The sequence below is a fragment of the Crinia signifera genome, chromosome 7 (genome assembly GCF_055691185.1).
Source record: "Crinia signifera chromosome 7, ASM5569118v1, whole genome shotgun sequence".
Lineage (NCBI taxonomy): Eukaryota > Metazoa > Chordata > Amphibia > Anura > Myobatrachidae > Crinia > Crinia signifera.
In genome coordinates, this window is record NC_139223.1 from 36,391,252 (window position 1) to 36,417,185 (window position 25,934).

Below are 25,934 nucleotides of genomic sequence, written 5' to 3' on the forward strand. Positions count from 1 at the left end.
CCCAATGTATTACCTGCTGTGCACAGGGACAGGGCTCCGAAAGGAGCCTGTCCCTGCAATGCCTGTAGCCGGAAGCCGGGGGGGTCTGCGCATGCGCAGTTACGCGCTGACACCCACGCGACCCCGCTGACCGCATTCCCGATAAGGCAGTGCGATGTGTAGCCATAGGCTACAATGGGCTATCGCCATATCAGAATGGCGATAGCACAGGGCTGCTCGATGTTGATACATCGGGCAGCTTTGCACCCCCATAGAAACCTATGGCGGATGCGGTCGGCGGTACTGCAGGGGGGGTTCGCAGCAGGGATCGGAGATTCCTGCTGCGGTCCCCTGTGATACATTAGGGGGGATACTTAATATTTGCGGTTAACCCCCGAAAACGGGTGTTTTCGGGGATTTAACCGCAAATATTACTTGATAAATGGGCCCCTAAATGATAATTATGAGATAGCTCCCTTTTTGTAATGTCTTTTATATATAATTTTTTATATACATTATTTTAGCATCAATCATGTATTAACTAAGAGAAGTTGATTTGACTGTTTTGCATCGTATTGGCTGTCACTATATGCACTTTTCAAAGCACTTTTTGTCCCTTTAATCAAATAACGGATTGTCTGTCAATAACTAATATGGCACAGTAAGCGCAGCTCTATTTATCAGTATATGCACCTTTTGATGTATTTACAGTATGGTCCATTTATGTGATTACTGGAATATCTGCCAGTAACAAATATGGCGCAGTGAGTGCAGCTACAGTAGCGATCGGGTCTCACTGACATCGATATGAGGAGTCTTTCAGGGGATAGGGTGTACGGGAAGGTTGCGCCGTGGACGGTGGGGGGTTTCTTAGCTGCAGAAGTGTGTACCAGTACCTATTGAAGTATGGAGGGGGGGGGGGGGGGGGTTACACCTTGCGGTGTCACTCTGCGCTTGGAGACCCTTGTGAACGTGTAACCTGTGCACTCAGACCGTAAATGCAGTCAGCATATAAGGGTATAAAAAGGATATAAACGTTTGATTTCAAACAATTTTTGGCATTTATTGAATAGTTTAGAAAACAGATAATACAGTCAAAATACAGTAAAAATTGTTATAATAAAATAAAAATCCAAATTCATATATATAAATATATACAAATTTGAGGTTAGTACTGTAGATTTTCTGGATCTGAATCTTAGGGCAGTAGAAGCTTCTAATGACAAAGGATATACCATTGAAACTTCAACTTTTTTTAAGACAGTAGACTCAAATAACCATCTGGATTATAAGAGTTGCCACCACAAAAAGTGGAAAGACAACCTTCCCTATTCCCAACTGCTGCGCTTAAGACGTAATTGCAGCAATCTTGAGCTATTTGATAAACAAGTTGAAACCTACTGTAGTCGCTTTAGAGAGAAAGGGTACCCCGAACCTCTGATCCAGACAGCCATCGACCAATGTAGAAACTTAGAGAGGAAGGATTTACTGGTGTACAGAGATAAAAAGGTGAATACATTAGACACATCATTTCAAAACATTGGTCGATAATTAAGATGGACACCTACCTACAAGAAGTAATAGGTCCTCGCCCTGACTTCAGGAGAGCAAACACATTAAAAACTAAACTTACACCAAATCTATTACGTGTAGATCCTGTACCGGCCAAACTATATCAGATGCCTTCCCTACAAGGGTTTTATAAATGCGGTAAATGTAAGATGTGTTCACATGGAATGAAAAATGACAAAAAAGTTGAGTGTAAAAATAAACAAAATTTCTCTCTGAAAGGGGCAATGAATTGCCTTACAACATATGTGATCTACCTACTCGTTTGTCCTTGTGGAAAACGGTATGTGGGCCAAACAAAAAGAATGCTCAAAATTCGCATCTTAGAGCATTACCGCAATATCAAAAATGGTTTAACATCCCATAGTGTACCCCGGGACTTTAAGACCTGCCAAGCCGGTAATCTAGAAGGCATGCGGTTCATGGGATTGGAGCATGTCGTTTTAGATATAATAGCTGGCAATAGAGACACTCCGCTCCTTAAAAGAGAGTCGTATTGGATTTACGTGCTAGACACGTTGTATCCTACAGGTTTACAATAAATGGTTATAATCCATTTCTGCTATTTCCATTATGTGATTTATTAGCATATACTGCTGTCATTTTTATGTGTGGGTGTGCATATATGTATTCCATGCACTTTTTATTATGCTGATATATTCGATAGTTTTTCACGATAATTTTATGTGCAAAGAATTTTTTATTTTTAAGAGAATTTTATGATATGTGTATGTATTTTTATGTAATTCGATATGATCATGTTATAATTGTCCATATAGCCTGGATTTTCATCCTAACGCGCAGAAAATAAGAACATTTTATGTGCTGTTTTTTTAAGTCAGGGAATCTGACAGGTAATTAGTGTATAAATTCGCCGCATGTGCGCTGATACTATGTAAGAGGAGTTAGCCCGACGCTAGGCCAGCCCTCTGACGAAGTCCGGTGTGACAAAATGCGTAGGGGCGTGGCCTAGCGTCTCTGTGATCGTGTGCCTTGGAGCTGTAAGGAGTGTAACCTCTCCAACTGTGTTTTGGGTTCATGCTCTACATACCAGCGGCAGGTAACAGCCGCAGCTTGCGGTACGTGACCCTACCTGATTGTTCTTCTTTTTTTGTAAATAAAAAGTGGTAATACACTATCGGAGCGCCCATGTTTCTTTTGCTTATATATGTTTTTTTTTTTTAACAGATCCTATACAGATTCTTTCATTGTTGGTCATTATTAGCATTTCATTCTTGGCTACTTTCAGTCCGCTGTCCCCAACCTATGCTTGGAACCAGGGGCGTAGAGAGGAATTCTGGGCCCAGGTATTTTTGGGAGATGTGGCCTAATTGTGGTAGGCGTGGCCCCCCCTGCATCACGCACTGGTAGAGGAGACTGCTTCATTTAAGCCACACCCCAAAGCAGCAGCTGCTACTGACAGGTGGTGGTAGGGGAGTGGGGGGGGGGGTAGTGACAGATCGGGGCCACACCATCAGGCTTGGGCCCAGCTAATCAGTAAACACCCCTTTTTTGTCAGCAGTGGTTTGAACCATTGATGTATTTAATATGACAGAGATGTTTTTTTTTTATTAAATTCCACGAGAGTGATAGCATGCCTTTTGTACCAATGTCTGGTTCCCAATGTCTGCAATGTGTCTGCGTTATGAGCATATGATTGGTGGTTTAATCCAACCCATGGTTAACAAGCGATGGTCACGTGCCACCAATAGTCATGATATTATGGTGGCAATGAGGAACAATTCAGTCCCATCCTTGTAACGGCCATCTCTGTTCTCCAGGAGACCTCTGGCGGCAGCGACAACAGGGATGCTTTACCCCCCCCCCCCACAATGCAATGCCAAGAATCTCTGGTGATCATATAGAATTGTAATTAGTCACCTTACTTACCCCATCCATTCCAATAGGAATTGGACAGGTTGCACAGGGGGTTCCGCACTCTTCGGGGATTACATAGGACTATCCAAAATTTCAGAAGCCCTTGTATGTTCCGCGAGAGTGGTAAAGTGTGTATAGGGGCAGCTTTGCCCCACAGACTTGTACAGAGGTGATGTTGGCCATAGCAACCAATCAGATTCTGTCTAGCATTTTCTAGGATGCAATAGATAATCTGATTGGTTGCCATGGGCAACATCACCTTTTTTCATTTTTAGAAGCTTTGGTAAATTGACCCCTAAGAATTGGAAAATGTTCTGTAGCTGTTTTGGCTTCCGGAGCTGACCAGCATGATAAATAGCCGCAATAACGTAGCCCACATTACCATAACTCCCAACAATGTGACTTTAGCAATCGGGACGCACCCACACCAAAAAAGGGGCATGACCTATGTTATGGGGTGTGGCCTCACGGATGCTGCACCCGCAGGCCACGCCCCAGTTTTACAACACTACTAGGGCATGGGCAACGCTGTATAAGCTTTAAGCCATGCCCCCAGCCCCTCTGCCTCGCTGACACTGCCGACCCCAGACGCGTCGCGGGACCGTCCCAAAAAGAACTAAACTGTCCTGTAAAAAGCAGGACAGTTGGGAGGTATGCGTTACTGAGATAAAGGCACTACACAATGGCAATGGCTACAGTTGTATAATAAATAGGCCTCAAACAGCGATACATGATTCACACAAAGAAATAAGTGGGTCCTGCTCGACCGTATAAGGCGCTAGGCCATTGACTGGAGCCTCTGAATACTTCTGTATTGATGAGAAACTGAGAACGCCTGTATTCTGTATTGACTATTTACTGACGTTTATAAGTGGGTCAGGGTAAGAAAAGGAAACTAATGAACAGGATTCACAAGCCTTGGCCTGTACATCGAGCACCTCATTACGCCTAACGCTGAGAGAACGGCTGTGAATAGGAGAGCAGGATGGATAATAGCCGCCATTGTGCGGTCTGCACACCTCGCAGTGGGGTCGCTACGCTCCCTTCTGTTCCCTCTCTGTGTCACTGTGCCGCTCTCAGCCTTAATACAGAAACTAGGCTAATAGAGGCCGGCCTGCTCCATGGAGCAGACGGGAGAATGGTGTCGCTGTGTATTGGGAATTAACTCTAAAGGTGTCAACACAATTTTTTGCAGATCGGCCGAATTTTGCCCGATCGCCCTATCAAATTGGCGGGAAATTGAAAAGATCACGATCAGATGCGCGCACCCGCAGATCTTTTTATGCATCTTCTGACATGCTGTATGAAAAATCTGAAGATTTAGCAACAGATCAATAGGAACGCACATCGGATCTTAAAATCGATCTTTTGTCAAATTGTGCTCTTGACTGAAATGAGGGAAATTTATGCGCACATCTTAAAATTGCTGATCTTCCTAGTGTGTGGGTAATATACCTGAGTGTAGTCTGCACCGTAGCCTGGGGGGGTAACAACAGGTGGGCGAGGCTGGAAATGGCACATTGTCGGCTGAACTGTGTCTCTCACGGAGGAAGTATACCTGTTTATAATCTGCATTTTAAGGGGCCTATTCATAGAGCAGAGAAAAGCAATGTTTACCACAAAACATAGCATTTCACAGAGCAGAGTCCCCGCGGAGAAGTTCCTGACTTCTCCTGCAGCACCCCCTGATCCTTGACTGAAATGTATCACTGTGCGATTCAATAAAGGACAGAGAGGTCAGCTTTCTGCGTATCGTGTGGCTTCGGATTCCTCATCTCAAAATGGCGTAATGTGAACTGCAGTGGGAAAATGGCACTTGCTCCGTCCCTACTACGGCACTTTACTAAGGGCCTGTTTCAGGCCTGTTCGCTAAGCTGCATATACTTGCAGCCTAGCGAACAGGTAACTTCCACCTTCCCCAGCACTGCACGAATCCCCACATTTGCATACAAGGGGATGCGTGCGCTTACACATGGGTGCTGACCATCGAATGATTTCTACCCATTCCCAGATAAAAGTCAGTCGAAACTGACTGGAGATGGCGGAATTCAGAATTAAAAAATGGCGGAATTCGTGGCGGGCAATGACGCCATGGGACGTCAGCCGGCCGCCCCGAGCAGGCATGCTACACCTGTGTCTACAGGGGATCGCCCAGCGTTTTTATGGGCTCGCTTATCCCTCGTGTTCCCCTGCTCCAGCCTCAAGCCCGCCCCCTTCCCTCCCCTAACAGGGCAAACGGCTCTGGCGAGTGGGATACTAGCCGAAGGCCTTCCCACAAGGGGTTTGCACATGAGAATATTCGCGCAGACTCCCACCTTTGAACGGGGGTCCAAATTTGTCCCAATCTATTTCAGATGGGCTGTTGCTATGGGCAACCAATCAAATACTGGGCCAGATCCTCTAAGCCAGGCATTCCCAACTACGGTCCTCAAGTCACACCAACAGTGCAGGTTTTCTAGATATCCAGGCTTGAGCACAGGTGACTTAATTAGTATCTGAGGGATTCTGATTAAACCATCTGTGCTGAAGCCTAGATATCACTAAAACCTGCACTGTTGGTGTGCCTTGAGGACCGTGGTTGGGAATGCCTGCTCTAAGCTTCAAAAGTGATAAAATGGAGAGTGATAAACAGCCAGCCAATCAGCTCCGACCTGCCATGTCACAGACTGTGTTTGAAAAATGTCAGGCAGGAGCTGATTGGCTGGCTGTTTATCACTCTCCATTTTGTCACTTTTGAAGCTTAGAGAATCTGGCCCACTATCTCTTATCTTCTAGAAGGTGCTAAATAAAATAAAGTAGATTCTGATGATAGATCCCATGTAACCTAGAACTCCCATTTTGGTACATTTCCCCCTGTGAGTGCATGATATGTTTTCATGTCCCAGTTTGACTGATGTAAACAACAAGGTCCTTCATGTATAATAAGACCTAGAAGTACACTTGCACGACTCCATCTCCGTGGCCTCTAATTAATGGCCGTTCTGTGGAACCATAGAAACAGACCCTATGCCCACTTCAGTAGGCGGTCACACGAAACCATAGCCCTGCAGGGATTAGAACTGATCTGCTCCGGCCAAAGCCAGTTTCAGATGGAGAGAAACAATTTGTGACGTTTAATTGCTGATTTTTTTTCTTTCCTATTAATGAAGTTGGGAGGGATATGTCACCGTCCCCATGACAGGAACCTGATGTGTGTGACTATTTATGGCTTTCCAGTTCTCTCCAGTCAGAACGAGAAAAAACGTCTGTAAACATCAATATCTATGTGTGACGAGCTATGCATGCAATTATACCTAATCTAATAAACTGTCCATTCCTCTCAAGTAACAGTGATGTATATTTACAATAAGCAAACATTCGGTGTCACTCGCCCCTGCCTGGATGTGAATGAGTACATTGCTTGCAGGCTTGGTGTAATGCTGATTTGGGTACTTGTGTATTTTGGCGGCGCCCATCGCATCGCATACCATAAGGCATACGATGGTATGCGATGAGACGCGATATCGCGCGATATTGTACAATGCCATACAATTTAAAAATTGTATGGCATTGTATATGGCATACAATGCCATACAATGCGATGCGATTAAACATTGTATAAGCACCCTAATGGGTGCTTACAATGTTAAATGCACCCCCACGCCACCCCCCCCCCCACTATAAACGTGAACCCGAAGCGTGGCAAGCGCAGCGAGCCCGCGAGGGGCGGCGGTACACGTCCTCCAACCTTTTCATACCCCCACTATCCACGTCGGCGTGGAGTTGAGAATAAAAAGTGTGGCGAGCGCAGCGAGCCACCGAGCCCGAAGCATGGCGAGCACAGCGAGGGGACGCGGATACCTGTGAAGCCCGCGAGGGGACTCCGATACCTGTGAAGGTATCCGCGTCCCCTCGCGGGGCTCGCTGCGCTCGCCACGCTTCGGGCTCGGTGGCTCGCTGTGCTCGCCACACTTTCTATTCTCAACTCCACGCCGACGTGGATAGTGGGGGTATGAAAAGGTCGGAGGACGCGTACCGCCGCCCCAAGCGGGCTCGCTACGCTCGCCACGCTTCGGGTTCACGTTTATAGTGGGGGGGTCTGGCGTGGGGGTGCATTTAACATTGTAATCACCCATTACGGTGCTTAAAAGCACCCTTTAGGGTGTTTATACAATCTTTCATCATATAGGGGCCAAAAATCGCGTCGCATTGCATCACATGCCATCGGGTGCATGGCATGCGATGCGATTCGATTAAAACATTGCACGATGGAAATTGGGGGCGCCGCTATAATACACAAGTACCCTGATTTGTTTTATGCACGGGATCTGCATATGCTGCATATGAATGCACTCCACTGGTTTGTTGATTTTGTGCATAGAGCAGGGGTTTCCAATCTTTTTCTAATCACGGCCCCCTAGAGTATCAGAATTTTTCCACGGCACCCCTAGGCTTTAAAAAATATATATCAAATTAAGCAGATTGTGTTTATATGTGCTTCTTAGGTTCAGTTATGTGGTAAAGGGCAGGATTTGCTTCTGATTGTACACATTTTATGATTGGCAGCCACCAGCACTGGTTTTGTCCAGATATTGATCATAAATAATTTGAATTGGTCCATAATGACAAAAAAACTGGCCACGCACAGATCGTCATGCAAGGATAAGAGCAAGGCATTGTATGGGAAAGATACGCTCTCAGGAAGAGATAACGCAAAGCAAGGTCACCCCGAGAGAGCCAGAAGTCCTCCTGAGATCATCGGACTAGAGCAAAACCAGCAATGAGAACTGTGTCATAACACAATGTCTATATAAACACACAGGAGGAGCTCCGCCACCACCCAAGACGTTTGGCCAGGACTTCCTGTTTGTTCTCGGCTGCTTGGAATTCCGAATGAGTAACGCAACATCTCCCTGGAAATCTCCAGCTACAGCGTTTAGTATGATTAATTGGTACACTGAATAATAAGAGTCACTATAACCAGCCCACCAAACCAAAACCCAGGTTAACGGGTAAAGGCCCCACACGTGGAAAGAGTAACCTACTCAGAGCCATTAGGCAGCTGCCTAGGGGCTCCAAGATATGGGGTTCCCCTGAGTGTATCAAGAAATTAAGAATGAAACGTCATTGTAGAACTTAATGGCAACAGCAGGTTCTGAACTTCTAAGACTCAATCCTCCACTCTTTTGTGGGGTACACACCAGGACAACCCGCTCACGATGCACATTGCGAGCGGTCGTCAGTGTTTCTTCTGACCTGCTCACGATGACGCGGGGGGGGGGGGGGGGGCACGACCCGCTCACGATGTGCACCATGAGTGGGTCCGATCCGATGGCGACCCGCACCCGGGAGTATGGTCGTTCTTCAGATCCTACCTGCAGCAGGTAGGATCTGAAGAACGATCGACCGACCCGCGGGACCGCGCATCGGATCGGCATTGGACCACACCAGGACAGAAAAGGGCCCGATCACCACACAATCTACATCCAATCGGTTGGAATTGGATCTAGATTGATGGGATCGGACCCTTGTCGTCCTGGTGTGTACCCAGCATTACACCTGATGTTCTGGAAAGTCGGTATTGGTGTGTGGGCGGGAGTCGGAGCAGTAAGATGACGTCTTTCCTAGGGTGCCGAAAAAGCTTGCACCGGCCCTGAACCTACTGCATCCTAATTATGGGAGCACAAACACGAGTATTCAGCAGTGATTTGCAGTAGACTTAGGGGCCGATTCAGACGATTCATAGTAGGCTGAATTTGGCCCTTTCCCCGACGTGTTTATGCACATGTGCAAACTCCAGAGCAGCGATTACCTGTTCACTAGGTCTGAATTGGGCCCTTATTTTAGAAGTGAAAGGGTCCAAGCTAGCAATGAAATGAGTAGTGAGCGCGGCTGCTGGTTGGATGGAGATGGCGTCCTGTACTGTACATTTAATAGCATAGGGGTACATTTACTAAGATACTGTAGGACTTATATTGGAAATGCAGATTCTGCGGTACTCTTTACTTAGAAGGGCGCCCACGATTTTGATCGTGGGCATCGTTAGTAAAAAATCTCGGGCATCTCGGGCATTGAATGCACTAAAAAATCGGGTGCGATCAACCGACGAGATGCCCGAGATTTCCCATAGGGAACAATGTTAAATGTCTCAATTGACCCAATTTTCCTGTTCAATGCCTCAATTGACCCGATTTTTCCATAGGAAACAATGTTAAATGGGCCACAGAGGCCAAATAGGCACCCTGAAGTGTATAATGGCCACCCGAATTGTTAACGCCACCCCACGATCAACGTGAACCCGAAGCGTGGCGAGCGCAGCGAGCCCGCGAGGGGTGGCGGTACGCGTCCTACGACCTTTTCATACCCCCACTATCCACGTCGGCGTGGAGTTGAGAATAGAAAGTGTGGCGAGCGCAGCGAGCCACCGCGCCCGAAGCGTGGCGAGCGCAGCGAGCCCCGCGAGGGTACGCGGACAGCTGTGAAGCCCGCTAAGGGAAGCGGATACCTGTGAAGGTATCCGTGTCCCCTCGCTGGGCTCGCTGCGCTCGCCACGCTTCGGGCTCGGTGGCTCGCTGCGCTCGCCACACTTTCTATTCTCAACTCCACGCCAACGTGGATAGTGGGGGTATGAAAAGGTCGTAGGACGCGTACCGCCGCCCCTCGCGGGCTCGCTGCGCTCGCCACGCTTCGGGTTGACGTTGATCGTGGGGTGGCGTTAACAATTCGGGTGGCCATTATTCACTTCAGGGTGCCTATTTGGCCTCTGTGGCCCATTTAACATTGTTTCCTATGGGAAATCTCGGGCATCTCGTCTGTCGCATCGCACCTGATTTTTTAGTGCATTCAATGCCCGAGATGGCCGAGATGGGCGCCCTTCTAAGTAAAGAGTACCGATTCTGCTTATTTATTTATTTATTTAGCACCTTCTAAAAACTAATAGACAGATAGAATATAATAGACAGATAGAAGCTAATAGATAGATAGAAGCTAATAGACAGATAGAATATAAGAGACAGATAGAAGCTAAAAGATAGATAGACAGATAGAAGCTAAAAGATAGATAGAAGCTAATAGATAGATAGAAGATAGATAGATAGATAGATAGATAGATAGAAGCTAATAGATAGATAGATAGATAGATGCTAATAGATAGATAGAAGATAGATAGATAGATAGATAGATAGATAGATAGATAGAAGCTAATAGACAGATAGACAGACAGACAGATAGATAGATAGATAGATAGATAGATAGATAGATAGATAGATAGATAGATATAAGCTAATAGACAGATAGATAGAAGCTAATAGACAGACAGATAGATAGATAGATAGATAGATAGATAGATAGATAGAAGCTAATAGACAGATAGATAGAAGCTAATAGACAGATAGATAGATAGATAGATAGATAGATAGAAGCTAATAGACAGACAGATAGATAGATAGATAGAAGCTTATAGATAGATAGATACATAGAAGCTAATAGATAGATACATAGAAGCTAATAGATAGACAGACAGATAAATAGATAATAGATAGATAGAAGCTAATAGACAGATAGAAGCTAACAGACAGATAAAAGCTAACAGTTAGCTTCTATCTGTCTATTAGCTCCTATGTGTGTGTGTACATGTGGTAGGGAATATAGATTGTAAGCTCCACTGGGGAAGGGACTGATGTGACTGTTCAAATATTCTCTGTAAAGCGCTGCGGAACGGGAAGCGGTCATCTATTAGAATGAACTTAGGTCTACAGTCATTAGGTCAACCCCACTAGGTCGACTGGCAGGAAGGTCGACCTGACTTAAGGTCGACATGGGCCAAGGTCGACATGACTTAAGGTCGAATTTGCATAAAGGTCGACATGAGGAAGGTCGACTGGTCATAAGGTCGACATGGGGTTTTCACAGTTTTTTGAGCCGACATGTGCCGACAGGCGGTATTTCATGCCCTACCATCCACTAGGGCGTGGAGGAGGTTATTAAAGCTGTGGCGAGCGAAGCGAGCCCCCGTGCCCGAAGCATTGCGAGCGAAGCGAGGGTCCGATTCTCATTGCCAACTGTGTCCATGTCGACTGTGTCGACATTCGGGTCAAAAAACAGTGAAAAACCCATTTCGACCTTATGAACAGTCGACCTTCCTCATGTCGACCTTTATGCAAATTCGACCTTAAGTCATGTCGACCTTGGCCCATGTCGACCTTAAGTCAGGTCGACCTTCCTGCCAGTCGACCTAGTGGGGTTGACCTAATGACTGTAGACCTAAGTGTGGTCTGACAGATGTACCGATTCCTGCGGAACATGTGTGTGATATACAGTATAAGAAACCGGTAATAAAATAATAATAAAATAGATGCCGTTAGTTTTCTTTTCCCCGTTAGGTAGGAACCTTAGCCAGCTGATGGCACCGGAGTTGGAGCGGACTTAATTTGCCCCTTCAAACATGGCTATTACAGGTGAAGTCTGAGACCTAGCTCTGCAGGTGCCAGTCATCTTTTGAAGGATAGAACAGAGGCAGTGTAGTGTTCACTGTGGCAGTTCTAAACAGCGGTCACGACTTTAACAGACTAGAGTCGCATTATCCAATATATGACCGCAGATTACACATGCCGATTAGCGATTTACACACAACAGTCACCAGTACTGAATTAGGCCCTGTATCTACTACTGGACAAAATAGTCCTTTCCCATCCACTTAATATCCCAATGGTTTCCTTCTGCACCCAGGAATGTCCTATTCCAAGCAAAAAGAAAAACTGTTCCTGTACTGAGCCACGCACTGGAACTATTTCATTAGAATATTGTATTATTGTGAAGGTACAAATATGTTTTAAACATAATCTTTATTGTTAATTAATACAATTGAAAATTGAGCTACAGTAAAAAGCGAAGAATAACATAAATGTCAAAAGAAAGAAAAAGACAGTGTTGACAACGTGTATACATAATAACATTAATTAGCTATTTCTCAAAAAATATCTCTCGTGATTGTTAATTGTTTGTCCGTAAAGATGTTTTTAATTATCCATGATTTATAGGATTGTTCATTCGGCACTATTCTTTTTTAATTCTGTTAATATAAATATATATATATATATATATATATATATATATATATATATATATATATATAAAATCTGTGATTGCAGGATCTGTATAATTTATATACATCCTTTTATATAATTTTCCTTTACTTAATTCCAATTCCATCATTATATACTGTATTTTCCGTGCAGGAATTCTACCACTGTTATCTTATATATTCTCCTGATAATTATGTTTTACAGTGTCAGTGAAGAAATTGGTCACATACTTCAACAGATTTGTAGATTGCTGTGGGCGCTGCTCTATTATGATAATAAAACGGCTGCTATCTATTAAACTGTTCTGCTTCAGACGTTCTGATCTAAGGACAGACAGGACCTGAGGTCTCGGGAACGGCCTTACTCAATAAAAACATTTGACAAGTACAGATAAGGCGCTTTTAATGGTCAGCGCAATCAAAATATTTTACAAGCGTGAGGGTCACACGACATGATATTTCTGAGTGATCAAGGTCACTCCGTCAGATTTCACAACCATACAAGGGAGCTGTGGAGAACTCAGCTGACACCGGTGGGGTCATTCACAGTCAGCTGTGGATAAGATGGTGATATCATCCCCGCGCATACAGCCGAAAAATCATCCAGTAGTCGCTCACCATCGAATGATTGTTCGGCCGTTCGCTAATTAAAGTCAGTCTAGATTGACTTTTATTATGCCCGCAGATCGCCAAAAAGGGGGCGGGCCATTCGCCATATGCTCCCGGAGTTCCCACATTTCCATATTCGCGCATGTATAGGCTCCGAACATTGGGGAAGGGGTTGAATTTGAACCTGAACAAACGGGTGTCATCGGCCCTTTTGTGGTATGAAATGAGGAACTTGAGGGGATCAACCTGCACTTCATAACTGCGAGACAATCTAGATACAGAAGGATGAGCCAGTATTGTCATAGAGGATTTAAATAGGTGGGTCTCATTCTCATACTCCTACGCAGGGACTGATTCTAATACCTCCCCTTTCACAGCAGAAAATGCAGGGGCTAACCCGGGAATACAGTCCAGGGACCAAGCAGGGACATTACCGGGTTGGCCCCTTTCACACCAGCCTAGTCCCTGCATTTTCTGGTGTGAGGTGGAGGAGACAGCGCTGGGAGTGTGCCTGTGGCACTGTGGGGTCCGGGCAACGGGGATCCGGCCAGCGACGGCTGGGAGCCTGTAGCGCTATTTCCTAAGCTGCTGAATTTGAAAACATGGTACTCTTTACCTAGCACGGCGCCCATCGCGGGCATCGCGGCCATCAAATGCACTAAAAAACGGGTGCGACACGATGCCCGCGATGCCCGCGATTTCCCATAGGGGACAATGTTAAAAGTGTGATTGGACGCGATTTTACTGTTCAATGCCTCAATGCCCGCGATTTTTACATAGAAAACAATGTTAAATGGGCCACAGAGCCCAAATAGTCCCCCTGAAGTGTGAAATGGCCCCCACAATTGTTAACGCCACCCCACGATCAACGTGAACCCGAAGCGTGGCGAGCGCAGCGAGCCCGCGAGGGGCGGCGGTACACGTCCTCCGACCTTTTCATACCCCCACTATCCACGTCGGCGTGGAGTTGAGAATAGAATAGTGTGGCGAGCGCAGCGAGCCACCGAGCCCGAAGCGTGGTGAGCGCAGCGAGCCCCGCGAGGGGACGCGGATACCTTCACAGGTAAACGCGTCCCTTCGCGGGCTTCACAGGTATCCGCGTCCGCTCGCCACGCTTCGGGCTCGGTGGCACTATCCACATCGGCGTGGAGTTGAGAATAGAATAGTGTGGCGATCGCAGCGAGCCACCGAGCCCGAAGCGTGGCGAGCGGACGCGGATACCTTCACAGGTAAACGTGTCCCTTCGCGGGCTTCACAGGTATCTGCGTCCCCTCGCGGGGCGCGCTGCGCTCGCCACGCTTCGGGCTCGGTGGCTCGCTGCGCTCGCCACACTATTCTATTCTCAACTCCACGCCGACGTGGATAGTGGGGGTATGAAAAGGTCGGAGGACGCGTACCGCCGCCCCTCGCGGGCTTGCTGCGCTCGCCACGCTTCGGGTTCACGTTGATCGTGGGGTGGCGTTAACAATTGTGGGGGCCATTTCAGACTTCAGGGGGACTATTAGGGCTCTGTGGCCCATTTAACATTGTTTCCTATGGAAAAATCGCGGGCATTGAGGCATTGAACAGTAAAATCGCGTCCAATCACACTTTTAACATTGATCCCTATGGGAAATCGCGGGCATCGCGTCGCACCCGTTTTTTTAGTGCATGCGATGGCCGCGATTTTTTACCCCCGATGACCGCGATGGACATCGTGGGCGCCGTTCTAGGTAAAGAGTACCGAAAACATTTTGAAAAGACTGGCCAGACGCTGATTGGCTGAGAGCGTCCGGCCAGTCTTTTCAATATGTGTTCAAATTCAGCACTTCCCACCCCGCCGCCCGGCAAATAGCGCTACAAGCTCCCAGCCGTCACTGCCCGGATCCCCGCAGTCTAGACCCCGCTGCCCGGACCCTCTCCCTGGAACCGGCTGCCCTCCACCCAGACCCTGCTGTCCACTGCCCGGGTCAGTAGCTTTCACACCAACCAGTAACCTGGTGGGGTCATGGGAGCATCCCGGCTAGCTAGCTGGGTTGAAATCCCGGCAAATTTTCCCAGGAATTTACCTTGGGAACCTTTCACACTAGCGCCAACCTGGGAATTTTGGCTGGTGTGAAAGGGGTATAAGCTGGATGGATCACTTTGCATTGACACAAATTGGTTTATTTACTAAGATTGAAGATGGGATGTTTCTATAGGCAACCAATCAGATTCTGTCTATTATCTTCTAGAAGGTGCTAAATAAATAAGTAGTAGATTCTGATTGGTTGCTATGGGCAACATCCCATCTTCAATAGAATAGAAATCCCATCTTAGTAAATAAACCCCAATTAGTGAGTTTTACAACACAGGACATCAGTGAATCTGCACATTTTTGCTGATGTCTGTCCAATTCCCAATTCTGAACCATACGTCTGTGGAACTGAAGTCAGATCTCTTGCAGCCTTACAGTATCTGGGGTCCGTGTCGACATTAGCACTAAAAAAAGTTGACCTTTTCATGTGCCGACCATTTACACGTCAACATTTGCTTGTGTTGTCCCTTTGTCAATGTCACAGTGCATGTGAACCTTTTGTCCATGTCAACCTTGTGCCTCTTGACCTAGACACTGTTGAAGTATCAACCAGAATCAGCTGTAGGAATGTTTATAAACCATGTCCACATTTCAATCAGTCTCTAACTGTCATTTTTCTAACCCAGCCTGTAACGTGACAGGTAAGAGCTGATTGGCTGTATCTTAACACCTGCCTCTTTATCACTTCATTTGGGTTCAAAACATTTGCCCCTCAGGGGCACTGACCAGGCCAGTGGTGGAACCAGGTAATGTGGTATACTGTCTGCAGTACAAGCTAAGGTGCAGCTTACTGAGTTTGAAAAAACTCAGGAGCCCGAGGTGTGCTCCCTACCACCAGTGCTGTGCCTAAACACGTGCAAAGGGGGCCGTGCGTTCGAGTGGGCTTATCTCCCGAAGGAGACGGGCCCCGTTTTTCCCCTAACCCCTCTCAACCATAAGGCCGAAGAGGGGAAAATAGGGAACGGTGGGTCCTCTTCACCGAAGCTTAGAGAGACCCTCATTCCTCAACCCCCGAAAGGGTTAGGACGGTGGGTCTCCGGTTTGGAGAGACCTGCAGTGGACTTCCCTCCGCCTTGCGGCTCGGGGTCGTCCTCGGGGGGACCGCAGCTCTCCCCAAAAGGCGAGAGCTTTGGCACGTTGGGGAAATGGAAGGCCCGTAAGGGACGACCACACAACCCCAAAAAACGTGACACACTACAGAAAACAGAAAACGCGAAAAAGTGCACGAACGTGGAGAAGAAGAGAAATAAATAATAAAGAGTACCCCAGCCAGAAGGCCGGGGTGGGGGTGTGAAAAATTGTCCTACCCCATCCAAAAGGACGAGGTAAGGACGTGCAGCCTATCCTAGAGGGGGAAGTGCGCAGTGCAAGTGCTTACTTGTGCCAGGTGATTTGGGGATCACCCGTGCAGGTTCGGCACCCCCGAGTCTCCCCGGGGGCACAGTGCAGCCTCGGACTCCAGGCAGCCAGCCAGCCAGTCAGCGTCCGACCAAGTGTTTCTCCGCTCAACCAGTGGGCCCTTTCCGACCCCCGGCATGGGAATGGATACTCCACCGGGCTTTTTCGGTGAGTCCCCCCCGCAGAGGCCCAAATAGACCAACTGAGGAAGAAGAAACCACCTACTCAGTCCCGACGTTTCACCTCTCCCAGGGATTGAGTACTGGGCTGGGCTTTTCGCTGTCTCCCTGGCCGAGGTCCATTGTACCCCCCGGACAGTGAGCAATCTACTCGGTCCCAGCTTTTCCCGTCTTCCTGGGAGTGGATACTAGACCGAGCTTTTCGAGTGACTCTCCCACAGAGGCAAAGACCCCTGAACAAGAGCCCCATCTCAAAGCCCGATGCTTCTCCCCTCCCTACCAGTGGAAAGAATGGTATTCCCTCCCTAGCAGGGAGTCGAGACTAAGCCATTCCTAGCACTCGCCCAGGACATGAGGATGGCTACTATCCTCAGGCCCAGTAACAAGATGCTACGGTACTGCTTTCTCTATTCTCTGCTAGGGGGCGGTCCAGACTCAACTGATAAGAACAGATTTTTTGATTGAAAAAGCAGGTCTTTATTGTACATAAAGAATGCAAAAAACAGACGATAACAAATATCACACATATACCGTGTCGCAGCACAGCCAAAACACAGTACACATGCATACAGTATAGTACATATTATAAAATACAGTACAAGATAAACTCACACTATAGACTATACTATGCACTATGCATTCTAACGGTAACATTTATACAACAGTATACAAGACTATGGGTGTGGAGGGTAGGGGGTGAGGGAGGAGGAATCACATGCCCGAAGCTTTATTGACCAGACAGACACATATAAGGGGAGGGCAATAAATAGAAATACATCAACAAAACAACAGACATTGTGAAGTGGGGGGGGGAAGGGGCCACGGTCCCAAAGTCTTATAAAGCAGTCCAAACAAGGGGAAAGGACCAGAAGAAAAGGGGTTTAGTCCTCTTCTTCCTCAGGGCTATCCCGAATGGAATAGTCTCTGAGCAGGCTGTGAACCAGCCTGCGGCAGTCCTGAACGGACATTCTCTCCCTCCGCAATATGAGACGATTTCTGGCAAACCACAAAGCGTCCTTAACACAGTTTATAAGGCGCCAGGCTTCCTGGGTCGCCCCATACGTGTGGGTTCCTGGGAATAGTCCATACAATACCGAAAGGTATGAAAGACAGTTCCTGGGCACGGAGTCCTTGAATTCAGTCTCTAGGGCATCCAACAACAACTGTGCGTAGGTGCAGTCCCAGAAGATGTGCATGGAGGTTTCTTCATGCACAAGGCACCAGGGACAATGTCTATACCTACACAAGTTTCGGGAGTGCATGAATGACCGGTGAGGTAAGCCCCCCTGAATGGCCATCCATGACATGTCTTTGTGTCTATTTGTGAGCCTTTTGGAGGCCACATACTCCCAGACAAACTTGGCAGTTGCTGAAGGGAGCCCTGAAATCAGTTCCATTACGTCTTTGGCTCTGATGAGCTTGTGGACCGTTTTAGGTTTCCACAAGTCGGGTTTCAATCCCTCCAGTTGGTGCTCCCTCACAAACTTGGACACATCCAGGTAGAACCATGGAGTAGTCCAGTTGTAAGGGATGGAGCTGTCCCACTTGTCCCATTTAAGGGTCCTCCACATTGGTAGGAGGAAGAAGCGGGACATGGAGTTCCCCGCAGAGCCGGCACAATTGTCTATCAAAGTTCTGCGGATACAGTTACATGCAAAGAAGGCTCTCAGCATAGTTGGAATGTCTGGAATGCCTTTGCCACCTTTGAGGGGATCCTTGTACATAACAATCCGCTTGACTCTGTCCATTTTGGAGCCCCAGATGAAGTGGAAAACAGCCCGTGTGATGGCCTTGCAGATCGCCGCCAGAGGTGGCCAGGCCTGGGCGGTGTACTGAAGAACAGGAAGAATCTCATTCCGCAGCACAAGTGTTTTCCCTTCGATGGTAAGGTCTCTGAGACTCCACAATCCAAGTTTTTGACGCATTGTCGCAAGTCTTTCATCCCAGCACTTCAGGGCCGCTCCATCTCCTCCGAACCAGACACCAAGGATCTTGATGAGGTCTGGCTTTACCGTGAATGGAAATGGAGTGGAGGACGACAGGTGCCACTTTCCGAAGAGCATAGCCTCTGACTTCCCAAGGTTGACCCTTGCTCCCGAAGCACGGCCGAAGTCCTCGCAGGTCTGGACGAGGGCCGTCACCGATCTCTGGTCTGCGCAGAACACAGTGACGTCATCCATGTACAGCGAACACTTGGCCTCTGGGTGGTCTGGACCCGGTGCGGTGATCCCTCTGATCTCTTGATTTTGCCTGATGGATACAGCGAAGAGCTCTATAACACAAACAAAAAGAAGAGGTGAAAGAGGGCAGCCTTGTCTGACCCCAGACAGAACTGAGAAGGGGTCAGTCTTCCAGCCGTTCACCAACACCGAGCTGTAAATGTCAAGGTACATCAGGTTAACATAAGAACAGAATAGCTCACCAAGACCAAATTTACGCAGTACCTTGCCCATCAGCTCATGGGAGACACGGTCAAAGGCCTTTTCCTGATCAAGACTGATCAGGGCTGTGCACACATTACGGTCTTTCACGTAATGGACAGTGTCTCTGAGGAGGGCAAGGCTGTCTGCGATTCTGCGGCCGGGAATGGCGCAGGTTTGGTCCGGATGAACGATCTGCCCAATGACAGCCTTCAGCCGGTTGGCCAGTACCTTGGCGAGGATTTTGTAGTCCACGTTCAGAAGAGAGATGGGACGCCAATTTTTCAGGTCACATCTCTCCCCCTTACGCTTATACAAGATCGTGATCATTCCTTCCCTCAGCGAAGGAGGCATTTTGCCCTCCACCACCATCTCCTCGTACAGCTCGAGCAGGTCCGGGCCAATGAGATCCCACAGCGCAACATAGAGCTCTGCTGGGAGACCATCACTGCCCGGGGTCCTGCCCTGCCTAAAGGATTTAGCGGCAGAGAGCACCTCCTCCAACGCCAGGGGAGCGTCCATGGCTGATTTACCTGCAGGATCAATAGTGTTAGTGATACCTGACAGGAACTTATCCGCCTCATCTGTGTCTGTAGTCTTAGGGGAGTAGAGGTCGCTGTAGTAGTCGCGAACAACCTTCATCACGCCCTCCTTCCCCTGTCTGGGGATGCCATTCTCATCACGCAGCTCTGTCAGGGGCGTATGGCCAGAGTGGAGTTTCCTGAAAAAGAAAGAAGAACACGTCTCACCCTTCTCCAGATTCTCCACCTTGGAACGGAAGACGATGCGTCTGGACTCCTCCTCAAAGTGCCTTTTCAGGCTCTTTTTGGTCTCGTCCAGGTCGTCCTTCACGTCCCAGCCGCACCGCTGGAGGTCCACCAGGGACTGGAGCTCACGCTGCAGTTTTCTGAGGTTCCTCTTACGGTCGCATGCCTGGATACGCCCTTTAGCCTGAAAGAAACTGCGGATGTTAGATTTGGCATATTCCCACCAATCAGACATACAGTCAAAATAACATTTGTCATTCTTCCATGTGATGTAGGCATCCTTAAGCTCAGCCAGTACTTCCTCCCTTTCCAGTAAGGCACAGTTCAACTTCCAGGAGCCTGGGCCAGATGGAAAACCATGGCCCAGAATTCCTTGGAAGTGAATGGCCCTGTGGTCAGAGAAGAAGCAGGGAACCATAGAATGCCTAACCTGCTGCACTGCCCGGGATGTGAACACAAAGTCAATGCGGGAACGCACGGAGCCATCGGGGCGGCTCCACGTGAAATTCACGGAGCCAGCCCCCATGGAGCCCACAGCGTCCCGCAGTGATGCTTCGGCCACCATTTCCCTGAGCAGGTTGGACGTGATGTCCAGCTTCGCAGAGTTGCAGGTGCTTCGACCATCCCCTTCAATCGGGCAGTTGAAGTCCCCGGCCATCACTACAGCCCTGGTGGTGGCGAGCTGGGTCCGCAGGGTCTGGAATAATTCCAAACGCTCATTCTTGATAGGTGAAGCGTACACGCAGATAAGCCTGATAGGTTCACCTGCCCAGGAGCCGTCTACGACGATTAACCTGCCGCAGACAAGCTCCTGAACAGAATCTAGCGTGAAGAGGCTCCCCCTGATCAGAATGGCTACCCCTGCAGACTTACACTCACCTCCACCGGACCAGTAAGATGGACCATGGGACCACTGCCGGGCCAGATGCCTATAGGACCTGGAGAAAGGGAGAGAGCATTCCTGTAACATGTACACATCACATTTCTGAATGTCAAGAAAGGAAAAAATAGATTGACGTCTGTTCTTATCCTTAACGCTCCTTACATTAATGGTAAAAAGATTAAAAGCTACCATTTGTTAAGAGGAAAAGGCAGGGTCATTGTACGTTTACATTACCACTCCCATCGGGAGGCGTTTCATCAGGATCTGCAGCCGGATCTCCTTGTTGGGGTGTCTGGATGCAGTCAAGTATTTCGTCGATCTCACACAGGCTGTTGAGCTCAGGTACTCCGCTCTCCTCCAAGACCTCTACATAGGCCTCCATCTCCTCCTCGAGGGTGAGGGAGCCCTGGACTGGCTCGACCGATTCCACTGCTGCTTTTTTTGAAGATTCTGGGTCGGCAGCTGGGCTGTCCAACTCCTTCCTCTTCCTTCTCGGTTGTACATTTCCTGCAGGGGCAAGTGGTGGAAACTCTTCCTCGGAGAGGAGAGGGACAGGGGGTGGGATAGAGGGGGTAGTGGGAGGAAGGGTTGGTTTGATCACAGGTCGGGAGGGTGAGGGAGGGGGGGTGGTGCGAACAGCCGGGGTGGGGGTTGCTGTCACAGTGGGAGGGAGGGGAGGAGGGTTAGGGATGGTGGGGGGAGGGGAAGGTTTCTTACCGCCTTGTCTCTGCTGGATCTGCTTCCTCTGTGCAGGCTTGGGTGGTACCTTGGCAGGGGCTACCACACCCGATACTGCTGCGGCGTAGGATCTCACTCTGTCGGGACAGTCCCGGTAGACGTGTTCCGTGTTGCCGCACAGGTGGCAGGTCATCCTCGTGGGGCAATCCTTTGTCTCATGACCAGCCATGTGACAATGTTTGCAGGCCGGGACCTTGCAGTCCTTCGCCATGTGATCCTTCCCGCTGCACTTCCTGCAGTTGCGCGGCTGGTCAGAGTAATGGAGAAGTCCTGCTGTTCCCCCCAGGGAGAAGCACTGTGGAAGGTGCTTTACTCCTTCTGGGCACGAGGTGTCCTTGTGCAGCCGGACGATCACTGCCCACTTCGTGGACCAGAATCCATCATCGGTCATGATCCTTGTGGGGTTCCTCACGACCGTGCAGAATCGGCCCAGAAATGTGGCAATGTCTCCGGCTGGCGTGTGAGGGCTGCGCATTGAAACCGTCACCCGCCTCTCCTCCCTTTGGATAGGGCAGTTGCCCACAAAGCGAGAGAGAGGGGATTCGGGTCTCGCCGCTTTCACTGCCTCCCAGTACCTCTTACAGATGGCAATGGAGGTGAAGGTGACGTAGAAGATCCCCTTCAGGTAATTCTGAATGCTGAGTGTTTCAGCCTTCGTGAATCCCTGGTCGAGAACCATCTTCTTGCCGAAGGTGTCGATCGACATGTCCGGCACCTGTCCATCCGACTCCTTAAATTTCAACACCACGGTCTGCCTCATCCAGGGCTCCAGGGCTGGGAGGCCTTTGGAATGGTCCTGGTCGGGCACCGTTGGTGGTGTCGTAGAAGGGGCAGTGGAGCAGGGGCCAGCCGAGACGGTCGGACCTTCGGCCGGTGACTTACCCTTTTTCCCGGGCTTCTTCCTCCCAGCGAGGAGGGCCGGAGTGGAGGCTGAGGCCGGCACCAGGGCTGGAGCAGCTGTGGCCATCCTTCCGGTTTCTCGGGGCAGCTGAAGTCGGGGCAAAGGGTCTCCTCCGGCGTCGAAAGGAGGAGATGAAGGGGTCGCTTCAGAGGGCAGAGCAACACAAGTCTAACCCTCCAAGGAGGCTAGAGAGCGATGCACGGCTTCAGAGGGCAGAGCAAAGCAAGTCTAACCCTCCACGGAGGCTGGGGAGCGTTGCAGAGCTTCGGAGGGCAGAGCGGAAAGTCTGACCCTCGGCGGCGGCTCCGGAGCAGTGGAGGCTTCAGAGGGCAGAGCAGAAAAGTCTGACCCTCCTAGGCAGCTCGGGAGTGCTGCAAGGCTTCGAGAGGGCAGAGCGAACAAGTCTGCCTCTCCCAGGTGGCTAGGGTGCGTTGATCTCCTCTTCTGGCGAAATCCTCTTCTCCTCGCAGTCGGGGGCGGAGCTTCTTCCTCGGCGTCGAGAGGTGGGGGGGTCGGCAGTCGCTTCGGAGGGCAGAGCAGAGCAAGTCTGACCCTCAGTCTTCTCCGGCTTCTCCCTCTTCAGCGATGTCTTCTCCTCCTCGCAGTCTCGACGTCTTCGCTCAATTCGCTCTTCTCGGCCTGGCAGCGGTAGCCCTGAGAAGGACCGTTGTCGGTCCAAGAAACAAGGAGCAGAGCTGCCTCTCAGAATAAACTGATAAGAACAGATACTACACTTGATCTTAGCCAAAAGGCCGAAGGTGCATCTTACTGTTACAGTGCTGGATTATCAGATGGAGCAGAGCAGGTAGTTAAGCAGGGGTGTAGACATCTCACCAACTGGTTGCTATTGTACTAATGGCGAGGTAAAGTGGCAGGTCTCAGAAGCTAAGAGAAAGACAGCCATAATCTACCGTGTTGCTCATACACAGTGGCAAAATGCATGGGCAGATAGACTATTGCATACCTCCCAACTGTCACGATTACAGCGGGACAGTCCCGATTTTCGGGTCCTGTCCCGCTGTCCCACCCGCGGCAGGCATTGTCCCGCTGCAGGGGGTGGCAGTTGGGAGACCCCCCAATCTAGTAGAATAGACGCTGTGCGCATGCGCACAGCGTCTATTCTCGTATAAAAATGAGGTTACGGCTAATTAGCATAAGCCACACCCTCATTTGCATATGCCCCGCCCCCTGTTCGGACGCTCGCGCGGCTTTTGTCCCTATTTCTTCAGGTCAGAAGTTGGGAGGTATGCTATTGGTGGCCATCTTGATTAGGGAATGACGCATCCCTAGAGGAGCCATGTTGTTGGAGACTGCTCTGTAGTGCACTCCACTTGACAAAAACAGTAGGCCGAGCTTGAAGCCAGGCAGATCCTTCCAATAGCCCTACATTAGCACAAGGTAGGGAATCTGGCAGTCACAGCATCATGCAAATTAGCCTGTAGCTGCACACTCTCTACTTTTAATTAGATGATGTGATTCTGCGGGTGATTCTGGCTGACCCGTAAAGCTGAAAAATTCACAGCTTTGCAGGTCATTTAAATACTGCCTACACAAATGCCCCAAGCATGCCAACTTCCCCGCAGGCATGTGAATTGATGTTTAGCATAAACATCCATTCGCAGCCTTTTACACGCGGGGACAAACTCATTGGTACTTATGTATTAGCCGGACGCCCCTTACATAGTTTGCGTAGTGGTGTATTGAGAATACCAATACACCACTATGCTGGCTACGTAAACTACGTAACTTAAGCAAATTACGTAACTGGAGCTCAGCTAATACATAAAGGGTCATATCCCCACTATCCACATCATACCCCCAGTGTGCTGTAAGTCAACCCCCCATGTCCGCCCGGCCGCCGCAGGATCCCCGCCGCCCCATATTAGCCGGCCATCCGGCAATGGCTATGCGGACAATGTAGCCAAAGCTATGTTGTCAGCGTAGCGTAGCCGGGCGCCCGGCTAATACATAAGTACCAAATCATTTGATGGTCGCTGACCATCGAATGATTTTGCAAGCGCTCGCAGATCTAAGACACCTCTCTGGTGACATCCGTTGACGTCAGCTGCTCGCCCCTGGCATCCATGTCACGGGTGCATAACAATCATAGGGCCAAAAGCACTAAGCTTCAAAAGGGATAAAATGGAGAGGGATAAACAGCCAGCCAATCAGCTCCTACCTGCCATGTCACAGACTGTGTTTGAAAAATGTCAGGTAGGATCTAATTGGCTGGCTGTTTATCACTCTCCATTTTATCACATTGAGGGGCAGATTTATTAAGCTTGGAGAAGAGATAAACTGGAGATAAAGCTGAGAAAAGGTAAAAGGAGATAAAGCACCAGCCAATCAGCTCCCAACTGTCTTTTTCAAACACAGCTGATTGGCTGGTGCTTTATCTCCTTTTACCTTTTCTCCGCTTTATCTCCAGTTTATCTCTTCTCCAAGCTTAATAAATCTGCCCCTTAGAGCTTAGTGCATCTGGTTCATAATGTCCCTTTTACTGGTGAAATCTCCTATTGTATATACCAGACATAAATAAATGGTTGGGTACTTATTTAGTTTCACGGCGGGCGATATATCGGATGCGATATATCGGCCGATCCGATGCGATTTTTTACCTGTTCATAACCCCACTATCCACTACACATGGAGTTGATTTTATAAAGTGTGGCGAGCGCAGCGAGCCACCGAGCCCGAAGCGCGGCGAGCGGACGCGGATTACTGCGCTCGCCACACTATATAAAATCAACTCCATGCGTAGTGGATAGTGGGGATACGAACAGGTAAAAAATCGCATCGGAACGCATCGGATCGGCCGATATATCGCATCCGATATATCGGCCGCCGTGAAACTAAACAAGTACCAATGGTTGTGCTAAACTAAAAAATATGGAAGTCATTAAAGACAAAAATGAAAGCAAACTTTTTAATCAATTAAAAACAAGGTCAGAACTTCGAGGAGACGTCATTGTTGTTGTTGACATCCGTGTGCAGATCTCAGATCAAACATTCATAAAATGTCCCAGAAAAACATCTGAAACCTTGCGGTATAATGAGCGCATTTTTCCCACAATAAACAGTATACGCGCCTACACATATTCCTTTGTCATAAGTGACCCAGATAAAATAAAAAGCCATTGATCTCCCCGCCTCTCAGAGAATGCCAATCTGACTGCTGCCATCAATGGCCGTTGTTGTCATAGTACAGTAGCTGGCCGCGATCTACAAGAGATTTTACCTTGGAGCTGCGCAGGAATAAAGCGGGTGAAGCAGCAGCCTTCAGGCTCCAGCTGAACACTGATGTGTCTGCAAATCTCAGGCTGCTCCCTATAAAGTGGGGCTTATTGCATTAGCACAAGTGCCTGGCGCATCAGGTAATATGACCCATTATTATCCTTGCACCAGTTAACTTTAGTTCACCTTTACCTGTGTTTTGCCCCACCACAGAGAAACGCCACATCCCCCATCCCCACCACCCACTGTGCTGTCCAGGTCA

General features: G+C 48.8%; 1 protein-coding gene and 1 pseudogene across 1 annotated transcript; both read right to left on the reverse strand.

Annotated features, from left to right (window-relative positions):
• Positions 1–8,128: 8,128 nt before the first annotated feature.
• Positions 8,129–22,504, reverse strand: LOC146021166 (uncharacterized). Its single transcript, XM_083154967.1, has 5 exons — positions 21,517–22,504; positions 21,023–21,306; positions 19,710–20,901; positions 18,077–19,001; positions 8,129–8,168 (listed from the first exon to the last, which is right to left on the reverse strand). Exons 1-5 carry the CDS (start codon positions 22,502–22,504, stop codon positions 8,129–8,131), a joined length of 3,429 nt encoding a protein of 1,142 aa, XP_083011093.1.
• Positions 22,505–23,095: 591 nt separating this feature from the next.
• LOC146025470 (U2 spliceosomal RNA) lies at positions 23,096–23,200 on the reverse strand (annotated as a pseudogene).
• Between the last annotated feature and the right edge of the window lie 2,734 nt (positions 23,201–25,934).